General features: G+C 36.5%; 2 protein-coding genes across 2 annotated transcripts; one reads left to right on the top strand and one right to left on the bottom strand.

Annotated features, from left to right (window-relative positions):
* Nucleotides 1-12,441: 12,441 nt before the first annotated feature.
* LOC124439453 (forkhead box protein D1-like) lies at nucleotides 12,442-12,936 on the top strand. Its single transcript, XM_046989678.1, has one exon. It carries the CDS (start codon nucleotides 12,442-12,444, stop codon nucleotides 12,934-12,936), a length of 495 nt encoding a protein of 164 aa, XP_046845634.1.
* Nucleotides 12,937-17,835: 4,899 nt separating this feature from the next.
* On the bottom strand, nucleotides 17,836-18,472 carry LOC124438616. The gene has a single exon (XM_046988791.1). It carries the CDS (start codon nucleotides 18,449-18,451, stop codon nucleotides 17,858-17,860), a length of 594 nt encoding a protein of 197 aa, XP_046844747.1. The 5' UTR covers nucleotides 18,452-18,472; the 3' UTR covers nucleotides 17,836-17,857.
* Between the last annotated feature and the right edge of the window lie 620 nt (nucleotides 18,473-19,092).

The following is a 19,092-nucleotide window of genomic DNA, read 5'->3' as shown; positions in this document are numbered from 1 at the left end:
AGTAAGTTAAGACTCTGTCTCATTACAAGTCCCTGCTATCTGTCTGCTTGTACATTGCTTGCCGTAATGGTTAAGTAACTATGAAATACAGAGCTGCTTATGAAGATTGTCCTTTTAGTTAACTTTCTTTGGAGTATTCTGTTGATTCTCGCGAAATAGAGTTGCATTGATAGAATCGATTACATAGAAGAATTTCTTCATCACGAAAAATTTGAGTCGGAAAACGTTCGACTGTTGTACATCTGTTGTCTAGTGCAGGCCTGTAGACTGGTACAGGCTTACGGATCGATGTTGGCCGATGGGTTACTGCTGGTTTATCGATTGGTGTAAATCTGTACCTTGGTATAATACTATGGACTGATGTTTTCCTGCCGACCTGTGTACATCTATTGGCACATGTAGGCCTGTAGGTCGGTAAAAAACTAATTGGTAACGAGAAATTTGTAGGATTGGTTTGTTTAGACTTGACGTGCTGCGGAGGAATTTCGACATTAGCCATCTCAATATTTCTTTCACATTTAGCAGAAGAGTTATTATAATCAAGTTCTCGCCTTACAGAAGACCATCTGAAGGAGAAATAATCGTCAGCTATATTTTCATTCTCCTTGTTCATTGTCCAGTAACTTGAAGATATCACACAAAGGTAACTCAATGAAAGGGAGTTGTATTTTAATGTGTTCTTTACGACAGGACGCAATTAGATAATTTACAATTGGCGTGAGGCGCGCTCCAATTTGGTTTGCCTCGATTCTGTACACATACTGGAAGATAACTTGCTACTTTTGCTGCTGTCTCCGGATGTAGAGCAGGAAGTGACCACAAGTGAAGTGAAACGATTTTCAGCGTTTTCTCTTTGTAGGGAAGTCATGCTCCGAAGCTAACAAGCTCGTTTTAAGCTTGGTGTCAAGTCGAATGTTTTGTTTAATTGTGCATTGTCTCTAGTCCGCCTGAATTGCTGCAAGCAATTGCATACGTAGTTTGCAGTTCTTTCAAAAAGAAATCGTTTTCACACGTGACTCTAAGGGCTACACCCGATAACTATCGTAGCAGGTTGAATATTCTTTGTATTAAAAGCAGTGAAATTGTTCGGAAACACGATCAAATAGATTAAATCTATCAGCTTAATAAGCTTTTACTCCGAACAGTTGCCCTTTAAAGCAAATGAAGATGTCGTGATGAGCGAATCCGGTATTGTGTAAACGCAGCCTAAACCATTGATTCAAATTTCAATTTAGCATCTCCTTGATGTACCACTTTGCTTTGTCTAATTTTATTGTATTGCAGTTATAGTTCTGTTACGCAAATTTTAAAACATTAGCTTTAATAAATTTTTGAGAAATTTATTGTTTTACACTAAGTGAATTCTTGGATTTCAACCAAACTACAGGGAATTATCGAACAATATGGCTTGCCCAAGATGATCGGTGCCCACAATAGCATTAATAAAATATCCTTTTGTATTTGACCATCAACATGGTGGCAATGTCGTAACATTCAATCCACCTATACGGACAAATTAGAATAGCAAGACGAAAGAAGGTGGCTATTGCCTACATATACCATGGCCTAGTGTAATATTTTGTTATCTCACGTAATGTATAATTTGTTTATTTAAGTTTTTACTAGTGAGCAAGAGGTTTTCATGATACTGAAAAATAATACTAAAATTTCTTCAGCGCAATGTGTGCGTTTTTTGTCCAAATTCACAAACCGTATCAATGATTGATTACGTTATTACATTCACCAAATAAATTTCAAACCGTGTCAAAATCACGAGAACTTCAATTGCATTGCTTTAATCACCTTTGAGTATCAAAAGAATTATGAGTTCTTCCGAGCGTCATAGTAATGCAAACGTCGACATTCCTTCTTGCGAAAAGTCTATCGAGGAATCTTCAGGAGAACAGTCTTGACATTGGGTCAGAACAGCAAGGAAGATATTGACCCATCAAAAAGTTTGTCAAGAGAATTGGAAAAAGGTCAATTTACTGAGCTTCAAGAAAAACTAGATTGCAGATAGATAAATTTTCTTAAGATGGCCATTGCAAGTTCACGACATAAAAATGACGAAAGAATATGAAGTATTTAGGTTTTTATATGACAGATTTCCTTACTTTTCTAGCTGTACGTTCGATTGTGGTGAATTAATTCGACAAAACTTATCGCCCGAAGAATGCTTCATTAAGTTTCCTAAGCCACACCACGATGGACGCACAATCTACAATTGGGCAATGGTCCCAGATGAAAGAATAAATGTATGCACACCGTGCAGCGTGCGGTCTTCGAACAGACCTCCTACAGTTACGTCATTTGGACCACATGGCTATTATGAGTTCACCGCATGAAAAGCTGATTATGGAAGAAATCTGTGATTTTATTGTGACCAACTTTCTTTACTTTGTAAATCATCCGGACAACTAACGTGCTTGTGTTCAACGAACCCTTAAGGCCGATTCCATTACCGTCGTTTTGCCCGCGCGTGCAGTGCGGACACGTTTTAGCATTCGAACGTGCGTTCAAAAACAATCTCCAGTAAACTTTTTTGCGTGCACTAATTTAAAAACTTGTCAAAGATGGCAGCTTTAGTTAGAAGACTATTGACAATTTAACACTGATATAATTAAGACGGCCAATACAAAGAAAGAGTACAGAAAACGATATTGGGTAAGGCAATTTTATTCAACCATGGGCTTTTGTTTCAAATGTTTTGAATGACACCAAGAAAATTTGAAGTGATTCTTGGTTTAGCTGCCCAAAGCATCAAACCCTGGAAAACAAGACGAGAAGCCAGTGGAAAACAAGACGAGAAGCCAGTGGGCAAGACGAAAGCCTGACAGTAACACCACAGAAAAGATATCTTAACAGAAGATCCACTCTTGTCAGAACCTTTGATATTCGTGTTCACCCACTTTTCTGAAACAAATTCTAAAGGAGACACGCCTTCCAGCAAGATACTTCCACCAGATCGCAGTAGAAAATATAGTTTTTTTTAACGAATATATCATTTGCAATACAAAAATTTGGAACCTTATCTCCTTCCCAAGATGATAACTCTTTGTACAAATTTCGGCAAACGTTTGCTTTAAACGTGAATAATTAGTAAAATAACATTCTGGTGGAATACTATTCCATATTGATTTTGTGAAAGTATCTTGCTGGGAAGTCACGCATGCGTAGTGAAAAAATACGCCACGATTTTAGCCGAGTGGGCCTTCTGTTAGATGTTTATTCGCAGTAACACTGAGGTACCAAGTTACTCGAGATACTTTTATAACTAGAGCAGCAAGCTTAACTTTAATCACGTGCACCATGGTTCGCGCGAAATCGTCAAGACAGTTGAAAATTTTTAACTTTTCAAAGCGTGTGCACTAGTGTACGCAGAGTCCGAAAGAAGCCAATGACGTAGTTTATATCGCATGCCCAAACGTGCACGCTCCGCGCGTGCATGCATAGCGACCGTAAGGAAAATCGGCCTTTTCAGGCCACGACACCTTCGTTAAATTACCTACAGAGAAGAAAACCATCTACTAGACAATACACACATACTTTTGTGACGCAAACGAAACTGCGATGCAAATGTTTGATACTGTTAACTTACCAATGCCACAAGAATGGAATAAACAGTCCAAAGATATTCAAGTGAATGCTTGTTCTAAAGTAAAAAATCCTTCAGTCAGCAACAACTGTTCACGTTAGTCAAGGTCGACGTACTCCACCAGTTCAAACCTTAATATTGGAATAACAACCATATCTAGCTATACCATCAATGACATTCTGTCATAACCACCTGTCTCAACATTTATCAGACATCTTACATCAAGTACAACGAAAGTGATGCCCCATCACTGAGGGAGGTGTACAACTCAAATAATCAGCATTTAGCACCGATTAGAGAACCAACAGATAACGAGGAAAACCTAATTTATGATGGTCAAAGCACAAATATGGATGAAATAAACTAACTTCCTTGAATCATACACCAATGTTTTTCTCTCATATAGCAATGTAACCCTTTTGTTTTCAACTCATTAATAGATATGTCATTGATACGCATTTTATTTATTACAAACTTTTGTAAATCATCCTGTCAGAATAATCAGCATTTTTGCCAAGTTATTTTTGGGAGCATTAATTACATTATTTATAACAATGGACCATTAATTTTGTCTCATGAACAGTGATTCGGACGATTACATTGTGTAATCATTTGGATGTATATGATGAAAAAATAAAGAAGAAAGGAAATAAAAACTTGTTGATTTGAACATATATAAAGATATAAAAAGTGGAGAATCTTTTGAACGAAAAATTTGAATTATTAATTTGCTGAAAGTCTTCCTCTAGGCTGATTTTGGCCGAGAGCACTCGCTCTTGAGTGGCCGTTTTAAAATATCTAAACTTACAGACATTAAATCTGTTATTCTTTATGCGAATACTTTAGTGTTTTTCTATTTCTCATCTTTATATGTCAAGGATTTAAATCAGAGATTTTCGTTACAATTTATCTTTGCTAGGACATGATGTGTTGCGTAAATCAAGCGTAATACATTAAAGTTACCAACGACGTACTGCTCACGGTGAATTCGGTTTGCATCAAAACATTGAGTAGCAGCGTAGCCAATCATGCACGTGAATAAATAATATAAGAGAGTTGATCCAAGAATACTTCTGTAATATAATTTGATGTTACTACACAACAAAAAAAATAAGATGCCAATACCTTTGTACTTCCGATATAAAATTTGCTATTCTTATTTCTAATTTCTATAACCACAAAAGTGCATCCTCGTTTAGTTCCACAATCTCATGGTCTTTCACAGCAAAAAAAAGATGGAAAAGGAAACAATGGCTTTTGACTCTCGTAAGCCCGAATATCCCGAGAATCAATAAAAAACATGTATTAACTAGCGTAGAAAGTCCATGGTCATTTTAAAAGTTTAAATTTCAAAATTTCGTATGAAAGGCATTTTGAAATATCCATATTTTAAACCTTCTTTCTAAAAGAAATTTATATTTCACGGGTGTTTTTATAGAATAAACTGTAACCTCCATAACTATCTGCAAGCCTGATCTAAGCCTTAATCTTTTCTTAAATCCTAACCATAACGTAGCTTATTGCTCAAAATAATAAAAATGCATGTGCTTGTTTTGGTTTTTAATCTCGTTACTTTTGGTGACCAAGCCTATGCTGTCAGATATTACAACAAGAAATGGTGGAAACGTGTTTGACCACATTACAAAATTTATAAAAATACTTTAAAACAATCCATGTTTTAAAATAAGATTGCTCACGCTAATCATTTTTCACATAGCCACCACATTGGTGTACATAATTTTGAAAATAGCTGCATGATCTATCGTTATGTTGATTGTATCAAAACTTTCAGTTGGAGCGCAACCAATCCTGCCCGTAATTTAATAATATAAAAGAGTTGATCCAGGAATACCTCTGTAATATAATTTGATGCCACTGCACAGCAAAAAAAAGTTGACAATACCTTTCTACTTCCGATATAAAACTTGCTCTTCTTACTTCTAATTGCTACATAACCATGGAAGGACATTCTCGTTTCGTTCAACAGTCTCATCGTCTTTCACAGCCAAAGCAAGGCTAAAGAGAAAACAATGGCTTTGTTGTCGTAAACGTAAGAAAAAGATTTTTAAGAGATATTGGTGGGTTGTAACCGTCCCTCTGGGAGAAAGAGAACAATAGAATGCTCGCCATGTTGAATGACATTTGCATTGTAAATAAGGAAAATCCTTTGTTAAAATCGTGTAATATGGAGACTATGACGTACCTTGTAAGCCAAGAATAACCATGGGCGTAAGCTAAATCGTTAATCAAATGGGAAAGGTTTAAGGCATGCTTATAAATCTATATATAAGCATGCCTTAATCCGTAGTACGTAATACATTTCAAAGGAACTTGATACTTCAAAAAATATAGGTATGAATATGTGTCTCCCCAAAAAAGAAAGTTTAACGTACGTCAGATTTGCGTGGAATGACAGCACAAGGAATAATCAGTAAGACCATATTGTACAGCAATCTGGTGCAGTATATATATAAGACTACTGTCTTCATTCGACGCTGTTATTGGAGATTTGTAACGCAAAGGAAGTGAGTTTTTGTCCCAAATTCAATTAACAGTCCTTATTAATTTTTCATTGCATCTTAATGCAAATGTGCAGTCAAACAAAGTTTTATATAAACGTAATTTACAATTAATATATCTGTGAGATTCAAGTCGACAGTGGTTGAAAAAAAAATGAGCTCGGACACAAGCCTTAACGTAACAACTAACGACGTTTCTTCCGTAGAAGAATCTCCCGAAGATAGAGCGACGGTTAGTGAAAACATTGATGGATTGGAAAACGAAAACTGCAGTGAGTTAGGTTGCTCATGGTCCAGTTTAACAGCAGAGAGGGATCAATATGCAGAATTAGCAAGCAAACCACCTTACACTTATATGAAGCTTATTAAGATGGCTATAAAAAGTACGCGATGTAAATATAGCACATTATCTGCAATATATGAATACATCGAAAACGAATTTCCATACTATTCAAATGTCGCACCTTGTTGGTATGTTCAAGTTTATGAAGTTTTATCACGCTTTGACTGTTTTATAAAATTGCATCGGATATCGGACGATAAAAATAGTGAACATTACTGGGCAATAGACCCAGATTACAGTGAAAGTAGCAGCTCCGTTTACAGTGTTTTACAAGAGCCGGAGAATGAGCAAAGGGAACCTTCTTTTGAAAATCCAGCCTGCACTTATACGACTCTTATCCAAATGGCAATCATGACTTCACAACGTGAAAAAATGACAAAAATTCAAATATGTCAGTTTATCTTAGACAACTTTCCTTTTTTTGAGAACGGTTCGAACAGATTGCGTAAAAAAGTTCAAAAAGCATTGAAAGTCTGTGAAGAGTTTGTTCAGATACCTCGGGAAGATGAAGTCGAGTGGCATTTCTATACAATAAAAACGGCATTGTGCAATATAAGCGGAGAAATGTTCGACAAATTTAATTTACCATGGCCGCGTGAATTGAGGAAACAAAAACAAAAAGATGCAATAGTGCCGGCTCACATTACACAGTCAGAGCCAATGTTTGTTTATTCGGATATAGAAGTAAATTATCGGGTTATCTATAAAAACATTTCTAATTCATCAGCCCCCACGTCTTCAAACCAACCTGGTCCTCGAACAACAACAAATATAACGAATCATATTCTTACCATCTCACTTAATTCTACTTTTATACCCAAGGTAATGCCTAGTGTTCTTCCAAGACAAGCTGCAACAAACCAACTTGAACATTATTCACCAGTATTGGCAGCTACAAAACAATATGTACCTACTATACCCTTTATTCCATGGGTAATGCCTTGGAACTATGCAAACGAGCCTTCAACAAACGGAATTGTACATTATTCACCACTCTTTGCAGTTACACAGCAATATGTACTTACTACACCCTTTATACCATGGGTAATGCCTTGGAACTATGCAAACCAGCCTTCAACAAGCGGAATTGTGCATTATTCACCACTCTTGGCAGTTACACAGCAATATGTACCTACTACACCCTTCATACCATGGGTAATGCCTTGGAACTATGCAAACCAGCCTTCAACAAACGGACTTGTACATTATTCACCACTCCTGGCAGCTACACAGCAATATGTACCTTCCACACCCTTCATACCCTGGGTAATGCCTTGGAACTATATAAACCAGCCTTCAACAAACGGACTTGTACGTTATTCACCACTCTTGGCAGCTACACAGCAATATGTACCTTCTACACCCTTCACACCCTGGGTAATGCCTTGGAACTATATAAACCAGCCTTCAACAAACGGACTTGTACATTATTCACCACTCTTGGCAGCTACACAGCAATATGTACATTCTGCACACTTTGCACCCCTGGTAATTCCTTGGACATATGAAAGCCAGTATTCTACAACCAGACCAGTACATTATTCACCAGTCTGTGAAATAACACAACAATATGTAACATCTACAACACCAATACCACAGCTAATGCCTTGTACGTCAGCGTTGTATGCAAGTCACCCAAATACAAATAATCTTACACATTATACACCAGTCTCTGCAGCTAGACAACATCATATACCTTCTACAAGTTTAATAACTCAGGTAACGCCTTATACCTCGGCATTGTATGCAAACCAACCAACTACAACTATTCCTGTATGGTACAACTGTGCATCAGCCCAAAACGAAAAATCCCCAGAATACGAGGAAGATCGACTTTATTCTCGGCAAAACCAAAACAATGCAAAAACTCCAGGAAATACTGTAACCTCAAACGGAAATTTTTAATGTTCACATGCAGGCATGTGGACAACGATTTGTGATTAATAATTTTAACTCACGTAGTTACACGTAATTTTTTTAACGCTTATCGCACTTTTATTTTGTATAACGATGTACTTTCAGAAGATTTTTATAAGCTATATAAATGATGTTAGGATTTGTACTATTATAAACAAGTTGGTAAAATACATTGTTGTAGAAGAGTTATTACTAAATGAAAACAAGCAGGTTGCGCTAAACTTTTATAAACAAAAACATTTCAGGTCAACTAAGGTAAGTAAGAGATGCAACAAAAAACGTTCTGACGTTTCTAAACCAAAGTTCAGCAAGCCTGATTTTTTAACATTGCTAGTTATGCATGCAAGTTCATTTCAGTTAACTCAGCAAAAACAATACAATAATAAAGAAATCAATGATGGTATTGTTGTAAAATATTTATGGCAAGGACATACATGCACTTATGGTTAAACGTATGGTTATAACTCCAGTAAGACTATCAAAGTCTGAAAGTGTTTTGGCTTAAAAACAAAAAACTACAGAGAAAGCAGTTGTTCGTTCTGTAGTTTACCAACAGCGATGTTCAATGTGTAGCATCTACATACAAATCCACTAGGCATTATATGAAGCTAATTAAGATGGCTATCAACAATACCCAATGTAAACTTTGCACATTATTTGAAATACCTCAATACTTTTACAATTCTGCACACTATTCAAAAGCTCCATCAGGTTTTTACGCCCATCTTTATAAAGTTTTAGCACGTTTTGACTGTTTTTTTAAAAGTGCATCCAAAATCAGAAGATGAAGATAGTGACCATTACTGAAAAAATGAACCAGATTACAGTGAAAGTAACAGTTTCTTTTACATTTTTTAATAGAACCAAAGATTAAGCAAAGGGAACCTCTTGAAACACCATGTTACACTTAATGGTATCTTATACAGATGGCAATAATAAATTTACAACGTCAAAAGAAGACACCGTATGACTGGCGTAAATCAGTTACAACCCCAAGTACTACAGGTTTTTATAAAAAGTTACTGTTCATTCTTAAAAAAATTTTTTGCAAAGGCCGTTTGGATGGTAATTTGGTGTAATTATCTGGATCTTACTTGGATCTTATCAAATAAACAATCATGAGCCCAAAACGTCAAAAAGACACCATATGACTGATGTAAATCAGTTGCAGCCCCACGTACTACAGGTTTTTATGAAGAGTTACTGTTCATTCTTAAATATTTTTGCGCAAAGACCGTTTGAATGGTCAGTTGGTGTTATTATGTGGATCTTATTTGGATTTTATAAAGATGGAAATCGTGAGTTCACAACGTGAAAAGAAGACACCCTACGATTGGCGTTAAGCAGTTACAAGCCAAGTTAATTAAATGTTTGATCACGTGCCTTACTGTTTCCTGATACATACAAAAAATCATCCATTTATCACTCATAATTAGCTTCATCTTAGCATACATTGTAATCAGCGTTATCATTCTACTGGAGTACCATTGTACCACAACCAAACAAGTATAACGTTCGACTTTATGTGGCGCATGTTTAATACAATGAAATGCACAATCAAATGAAGTCAGCTTTCTTTTTACTTTACTAAAGTGAGGTCAGCCCACAACGTGCAATTTACGTTACAATATCTTTAAGGCAACTTTTATATTCAGACATTCCTTTCTTAACCTAATGCTGCACATACAGCAACATATATTGTACCCTGGTTTTACCAATTTATTCGAGTAGCAAACCTGATTATCAGAGTATTTATTTCACAAGATTTCTAAAAACCATGCAATGGAAAACCAGAAGTTCTAAAACCCACGAAACCCAGGAAATAGTCGAGCTGGAGTTTCAGTAGAGCTGCGTCAAAGCCCTCCAGCTCTTGAGGGTGAATCAACTTGTAATCTTGAATATATCTTTGTAATTTACATGAGGACTCCTCTAGTATGGAAGGGGTAGTTATCGTCAAAATAAAGATATTTTGAAAACAAACTGCTTCTGTCTAATGTCTACAAAGAACTGCATTATTAAGCCAATAATAGCGCTTCAATAATTTCTAGAGGATAAGCTAACTTTTAAGTAAACAGTAATTTGGTCGATGGCTTTGGAGCTTCCAAGTTGTTGCGCGATTTAAAGACCATAGGAGAATAATTTAAATATAAACTAGATGGAAGAGATTATACCTTTTAAAACCCGAATATCCCGAGAATCAAGAAAAGACATGTGCTAACAAGTTTAGAACTCCATGGTCATTTCAAACGATTTAATTTCAAAATTACGTATCAAAGGCATTTTGAAAATATCCATATTTTAAACCTTCTTTCTAAAAAAATACATTATTTCACGGGTGTTTTTATAAAACAACCTTTAACCTTTTTAACTACCAACACGACTGATCCAAGCCCTAATTACTTGTTCTCTAGAAGGTTCGGCTTGAGTAGAGGTTTCGGCTTGCCGTGTCGAGAAATCGACTTTTTGATTTTGAGAAATCGGATCATGATGCATCAAAACGGAAATTATTTGATCACCAGAGCACGAGTGTACACCTTAGCAGGCGTCCTTTTTGTAAATCCTAATAATAATGTAACTTCATCGCTAAAATAACAAAAATACATGTGCTTGTTTTGGTTTTCCACCTCGTTACTTTTGGTGACCAAGTCAATGCTATCAGATATTGCAACAAGAAATGGTGGAAACGTGTTTGACTACATTACAAAATTTACAAAATTTCTTTAATCAATCCATGTCTTAAAATAAGATTGCTCATGCAAATCATTTTTCACATAGCCACCATATTGGTGTACATCGTGTTGAAAAATGGCTGTATGATCTATCGTTATGTTGATTGTATCAAAACTTTCAGTGGGAGCGTAGCCAATCATGCCCGTAAATTCATAATATAAAAGATTTGATCCAGGAATACTCCTGTAATTTAATTTGATGCCACTGCACAGCAAAAAAAAGTTGACAATACCTTTCTACTTCCGATATAAAACTTGCTCTTTTATTTTTATTTGCTATAACCGTGGAACGGCATTCTCGTTTTGTTCAGCAATCTCATTGTCTTTCATAGCCAAAGCAAGACTAAAGAAAAAACAAAAGGCTTTACTCTTGTAAAGTCAGGAAAGGATTCTTAAAGATATAGCCAGTGGCGTAGCAAACTCGTTAATAAACTGGTAAAGCACATTTTCACATGTCTGCATGTCTTAATCCGTAAGGAATTATACATTTCAAAGGAACTTAATACTTCAAAAAATATAAGTATAAATATGTGCCTTCCCCTCTCCAATTGTCGGTCTTCCTACGTCTTAGGAGATTAGAGTTGGCGATTTTGCAGAAACATGTAAAACTATATATAAAAAGGTGCATAATTACTGCAATATAATCATTATTTTAAATTAAAGGCTGAATACATGAGGCCGGTAGCCGGGATTCAGCCAAGCGTTAAATGATTTTGGCAAATGGAAGCGATTCAATACTTATCATCAGATAATCTTCTCAAGCAATTTCACAATATTCTGATTTAATAACTTCTCAAAACACTTAAAATTGAAACAACCAATTTGCCCTAACTTAAGAATTACAACCGGAGTGACATGCCGGGCTTCGCAAACAATTGTAATTTTTAACCTTGATATTTTTGGTCTTTTCAATCCCTTGAAATCATCGAGTTAGCTCACTATCCGCCAGCTCCATATAATCAGGCCTAATAGTTCAAAATAATTTAACGGACGTCACAACTGCACCATGTAATCTGGAGTACAAAGTGAATAAAGTTTAAATTATTTTCACATTTGCATAGAATGACAGCATAAGGAATAATCAGTAGGACCACTTTGTAGAGCAATCTGGGTGCAGCATATATAATTAGATTTTTGTCTTCATTCGGCGATCTTATTGGAGATTTGTAACACAAAGGAAGGGAGTTTTTGTCCCATTTCATGGACCTTATCAATGCTTCATTGTATCATGATGCATATGACGCAGTCAAACAAGGCTTTAAATGCATGAGTATAAATTACTCATACATTTATCTATTACTTTATCTGTGAGAATCAAGTCGACGGTGGCTAAAAAAAATGAGCTCAGACACAAGCGTTAGTGTAGCAACAAACGAAGATTCTTCCTTAGATGAATCTCCCGAAGACACAGACACGGTTCATGAAAACATTGAAGGATTGGAAACAGAAAACTGTAGCAAGCATAATTGCTCAATGTGCACTTTACCAACAGGGAGGGATCAATGTACAAGATTACAAAACGAACCACCTTACTGTTATACAAAGCTTATTAAGATGGCTATCAAGAGTACGCAACATAAAATTAGCACATTATCTGAAATATGTGAATACATCATAAACGAATTTCCATACTATTCAAATGCCCCACCTTGTTGGTATGTTCATGTTTATGAAGTTTTATCACGCTTTGACTGTTTTATAAAATTACATCGGATATCGGACGATAAAGATAGTGAACATTACTGGGCAATAGACCCAGATTACAGTGAAAGTAGCAGCACCTTTTACAGTGTTTTACAAGAACCTGAGAATGAGCGACGGAACCTTCTTTGAAAATCCAGCCTGCACATATTTGACTCTTATCCAGATGGCAATCATGAGTTCACAACGTCAAAAGATGACAAAGATTCAAATATGTCAGTTTATCTTAGACAACTTTCCTTTTTTTGAGAAAGGTGCGAACAGATGGGGTAAAAGTGTCGAAAAGGCATTAAGAGTCTACGAAGAGTTTGTTCAGATACCTCGGGAAGACGGAGTCAAATGGCATTTTTATACAATAAACCCGGCATTGTGCAATATAAGTGGAGAAACGTTCGACAAATTTGATTTGCCAAGGCCGCGTGAATTGAGGAAAGAAAACAAGAAGAAGCAATCGTGCCGGCTCACTTTACACAGTCAGAGTCACAATTTGTTACTTTGGATATACCAAAAATCATCGGGTTATCAATAAAAACATTCCCAATTCATCAGCCTCCACGCTTTTATACCAGCATGGTCCTCAAACAACAACAAATATCATGCAAAATATCCTTGCCACCTCATCTGTTTTTATTTCAACTGCAACAAACAAACTTGTACATTATTCACCAGTCTCAGCATCGACTCAACCATACGTACCTTCCATACCACGTATGTCCCAGGAAATGCCTTGTACGTATAGAAGCCAGCATTCTACAAACATGCTTGTACCTTATTCACCAGTCCGGGCAGCTAGACAACAGTATGTACATTCTGCACATTTTATGCCCCAGATAATGCCATGTACCAATGCAAGCCAGCATTCTACAAACCAACTTCCACATTATTCACCAGTCCGGGCAACGAGAAAACAATATGTACCTCCCACACACTTCATACCCCATGCAATACCATGGACCTTTGCAACCCAGCATTCTACAAGTAGACCTGTACCTTATTCACCATTCTTTGCAGCTAGACCACAGTACGTACCCTCTACACCATTTATACCCCACGTAAGAACTCGGACCTATGAGCCAGCATCCTACAAGAAGACTTGTACATTATTCACCAGCATCGGCAGCTACAACAATATTTATCTTCTACACCTTTATACCCCAAGTAAGGCCTTGGACCTTGGCAAGCCAGGGTTGCACAAGCAGACCTTCACATTATTCGCCGATCAACGAATCGAAAATACAATATGTAACTCTGCAACACCTATGACTTGAAATGCCTTGCATGTATGCAGCCAGCATACTAGACACGATTCTGTACATTATTCAACAGTCTCTGAACCTACACAACCATATGTACTTTCTACCAAATCAATGCCCCAGCTAATGCCTTGTATGTCCACGTTGTGTCTACGCTACCCAAATACAAACAATTCTTTACATTATATACCAGTCTCTGCATCTAGACAACATCATGTACATTCTACAAGTTTAAATTCACAGCTAACGCCATGCACGTCAGTGCTGTATGCAAGCCAACCAACTACAATTGTTCCTGTATGGTACAACAGTGCATCATCCCAAACGAAGAATCACCAAATTACGAGGAAGACATACTTCATTCTTACAAAAACCAAAACAATGCAAAAACTCCAGGAAATACTTTAATCTCGAACAAAAACTTTTAATGTACACATGCAGGCATGTGTAAACGATTTGTGATAAACAGTTTCTTAACTCACCTAGTTACACGTGATTTTCAACTGATAGTGCTCAAAAAAAAGTTTAACGGACGTCACAACTGAACCATGCAACCTGGAGTACAAAATGAATAAATTTTAAATTATTTTTCACTTTTGCATGGAATGACAGCACAAAGAATAATCATAGGTATGGCAAGCCAAAGTGGACAAAAGTGTATTGAGTTTTAAAAATTGATAGTTCAGTGTAAAACTAAGGAAATTGATAGTCGAGAAAAAGAAATCGCATGTTGAGAAAAAGAAATCGCATGTCGAGAAAAAGAAATCGCATGTCGAGAAAAAGAAATCGCATGTCGAGATTCGAGAAAAAGAAATCGTATGTCGAGATTCGAGAAAAAGAAATCGTATGTCGAGATTTCTGTTTGTACAAGAGGTCAGCGGTTGACCATTTCAAAAACGCGCGAAGCAAACGCGGAAGTCTGATTAATATGGCGGCTGGGGAAAACCATTCAAACAGCATAGTTGGCGAATTAATCAACAGAGTGCAGGAGCTTCTGAAGCGATAGCAACGCGTGATGTAAATCGCGAAGTTAGGCGCGTTTTCAGGTAATCGTTCGAATGAAAACACAAGATGTTCCTCAACAGCAAAGTGAGTCCTCTCAAACCAGTCGCAGTCGCAGTTCCATTTCTAATCGTCCGGCTCCCTATGTAGCTCGACGCTTTTTCAATTCAACATCAAGGTCATCAGCATCTTCTCAATCATCTAGAGGGATCTCAAGTAGGAAGAAACGGAAATTAACTGATAACAGGCCATTTCTTCGTGACTTAATACTACTTAGTGGCCCCAACGAAGACAAAGTTCCTCGTCAAGGGCTCGCGTGTTTTGTTCAGAGAACGGTCATGTTGTTAATGGCTGCCAATTTACAAAGAACATGACTGCAGCTCAAGTAGAAACCAGAATCATGGAGATTTTTAATGGTAAAATCCCAGATTTAGTTGACATTGAAATACTTATGTCCGTTCATACTACATTGGTTGCACCAACGTTGGATCCAGATCAGCTGGGAATCGATGGTGTTATTCTTCATCGTTTGTACAAGAACAAACCTGTCTACATTCGCCCAGACACAGAAATACTGAAATTGAATCATTTGGATGTAGATAACAGAAAAAGAAAGAAGGTCTTCGGTTAGATGTATTTCAATGAATTTATACTCCCTCATTTTATTTTGGAGTACTGTGATTTCAGATTGTGTGTCTGATGATTTTGGTCTTTTAACTTAAGTACAAACATTTTAGGTCAGGTCATCTAGTGATCATGTTTTACCTGTGGAGATGGATAATTTCCTCTACAGGTATGTGTTACTTTAGTCCAAGTGCTTTAGTGTTAAGGTTTTATGTGTATTTTATACTATGAAATAACAACAATACAATATGTGTGTTGATTGGGCTATTGAGTTAGGGTTAGCCTGTGCAAAATGATCTAACCTCAATTGTATGATTGTTATTTTATAAAAAAGATGTTTACTGTGTTTGCACTACTGGCTTATTAAAATACAGTAAACATTTTTTATTTGTTAGTTGTTATTCTTCTCTTGTATATTTTATGCCATAAATTTTGAATAGAATTTGCATATCAATTGTAATTGAAAACAAATGTCAAAATATTTATAGCTGGTGTCATGTGTTCATATAACGTAGTATTCCAAAAATTACCTCCCACATTTCAATTGAACAAGAACTAAACAGTACATAATTGTTGTTACTTACTTTTGATTTGACCTAATCTTCCACAGGATTGGAAAGTGAAAAGTTTGACCATACACCAATTGTGATTGATAATTATTTTATAGTAGAGCATTCTCAAACCTCAGCTGATCCAGCTTCAACAGTCCAACATCACTCCTCATATCTTCTTGAGCAATCCTTAACTGTTCCTGATCATCCATTAACTGTTCCTGATCATTCTATAACTGTTACTGATCATCCTTTAAATGCTAATGACCCTTTTCCAACTCCAACAGTGCAACTACCAGAAACATACAACATTCACCAACAAGGTAAATAAACATACATATGCATACGCATTTACCTTCAGTTGCTGCTTTTTGTTTTAATTTTGTCATTTTGTCACTACACAGAAGTCCTGGAGGAGCCACAGCTGATCAACAATCACCCAGTGCACTTTGAAAACGAGTTGCAAGAGACAGTGGAGGTATTGGTGCATAGAACAACTATACGTGTTGATTTGGTCATGGCATTTAAAAATCCTGAAATATTGAAGTACTGCATAAAGTTTTCAGTGATAAATGCAAATGGGAAAAAGAAGAAGGAACTGGGAAGGTGTAACAAGAGATGTTCTTTCAACATTCTGGCAAGAATTTTATACGGTTTTGAGCATTGGAAGCAAAGAAAATCTCCGATTATTCGACATGAGTACCAAAAATGGAATGGGAAGCTATAGCGAGACTTTTGGTATATGGATATAAGGCTGTTGGTTACTTCCCATTGCAGTTGTCACACATCTTCATGTCAACTTGTTTGTTTGGAGACGATCACTTGACTAGGCCAGCTTTGCTCGATTCATTTCATTCTTACATCACAAGCGAAGATAGAGAGATTTTGACAAGTGTGTCAGTAATGATTTTGACCCCACCAATGAAGAGATTATAGAGTTTTGTCAAACTGGAACTGTCATAGACTACCAACAAAAGATAACATTCAGGATATCCTTTTGAATTAGCTCATCAAGAGTTAATTCAAAAGCCAAGATATATTGCAAATTGCTGGGGGCCTATCCTAAGCATACTCAAAGTTGATCCTGCTTTTCAAACAATAGAACGTCTCACAAATTTGTATGATTGCAAACGTCCAAGTGCACGAAAAATTCTTCGTATGATCGATGCCGAAACGGAAAATGATAGCCAGAGAAGAGCCCTTGATCATTTGAAGCGTTATGTTCGATCCCTTGAAGGTAACACCCTGAAAAAGTTCCTTCATTTTGTCACTGGCAGTGATGTCATAGTGTGTGATAAAATTACTGTTGAGTTTACATCGCTAGATGGTTTTAATCGTCGCCCTATTGTGCATACATGTGGTCCAATGATAGAGTTACCAACCACATATGATTCATATACCGACTTAGCTGAGGAATTTAACAATATAATGAGGGAAGATAAAAGTTGGTCATTTCATATTGCATAAGTTTTTCTCAAACATTTCTATTGAGTGTTACTATTTACATTTTAAATTGTTTTGTTGAATTTGGATTATTATTTACAGGCATTTTTAACAAATGGTTAAAATATTTGAAAAAAACTGCTTTAAAAATGACAATAAAAGAGTTTAACGATGATATATTCATACATATCTGTTGTATTCATCATCTGCATTATCATTGACTACTGTCCTTAATTGAAAGTCCTCGATAATATGTAGAGCTTGCAAGTAATGGTTGATTCCATTATCGCCATCATTTGACATTGGATTAACTTGGTCATTCAAAATCTGAAACTGCTCATCGGTTAGTTCCACATCAGAGTTTGGAACAACAATGTTGTTTGATGTGATAATGTCTGGCAATGGGCCTTCAAAATCTATTCCATACAATTCAAAATTTATTAATGATGATTCGTCTGACTCCAACAGCATGTTCGTTTGCCACATAGCCATAAGTGTTTGGTGAGAGCATGTTCTGAGCCCATGGTAATTCCATTGGGTAACAAATTCAGCCAATGAAGCATTAATTCGAGGTAGATAAACGAACTGTAAACAGAATAGATGCACCTCATTCAATGAATCAAGTAATGAATTCTCTTCCAAATGTTTGAAGATTCCTTTGTAAAGTGCAGATAGAACTCTGTTGACCTCAGCCCATAGTCTTTCTATCCGCTGGTTATGAACACTTCGACCAGCTATATAGCTTCCTCTGTCCATCCCTCTGCTTGAAATCATATATTTTGCCACCTCAAAATTTTCAACACTATGGTCTCCTCTCACTCTCGATGGCAATCCAAAATCTTCAACACCTTGCTTAAATAAATTCAAAACTGTTGATGCTCTATTATCAGTGCAACATTTTAAGTAAATAACGGCTCGACTAAATCCATCAATGCAACCATGTATAACCATCCTCCATGATATAAGCTTGTGATATGAATCTAGATGCCATAAATTATTGGGTCCCTTAACATTATAAACTCTTCGACAAATAGCATAATTTCTTCTCAAGCTTTGACCTATAGGATCAACACGTTGCAAACTTTCCCTCACTCGTGATCTCTGAACAAGTACACCCCTTGCATGCAAACTTCCTTTCACATAAGTCTCTCCACTATATGGTGTCAATTGCAGGATTCCTTCTATGGTTTGGTCCAAACAACTGTCAAATACTTGAGAATAAGTTCATGCAATACCAAATTCTTCCCTCCTACGTGACAGGGTTTTCTCTGATACCTGTAAAAAAGCAGCAATACTCTTCCAGCTCATGCCTGTCTCTCGCAATAGCTCGATTTGTTCTTTGGTTATATCATACGCTGGTCTACCCCCCGTACTAGGGAGCATTTTCACAATTCTTTCCCTCTGAGTCAGATTTT

The sequence above is a fragment of the Xenia sp. Carnegie-2017 genome, unplaced genomic scaffold (assembly GCF_021976095.1).
Source record: "Xenia sp. Carnegie-2017 unplaced genomic scaffold, XeniaSp_v1 HiC_scaffold_19, whole genome shotgun sequence".
Lineage (NCBI taxonomy): Eukaryota > Metazoa > Cnidaria > Anthozoa > Malacalcyonacea > Xeniidae > Xenia > Xenia sp. Carnegie-2017.
This window is presented reverse-complemented; position numbering and strand designations above follow the sequence as displayed.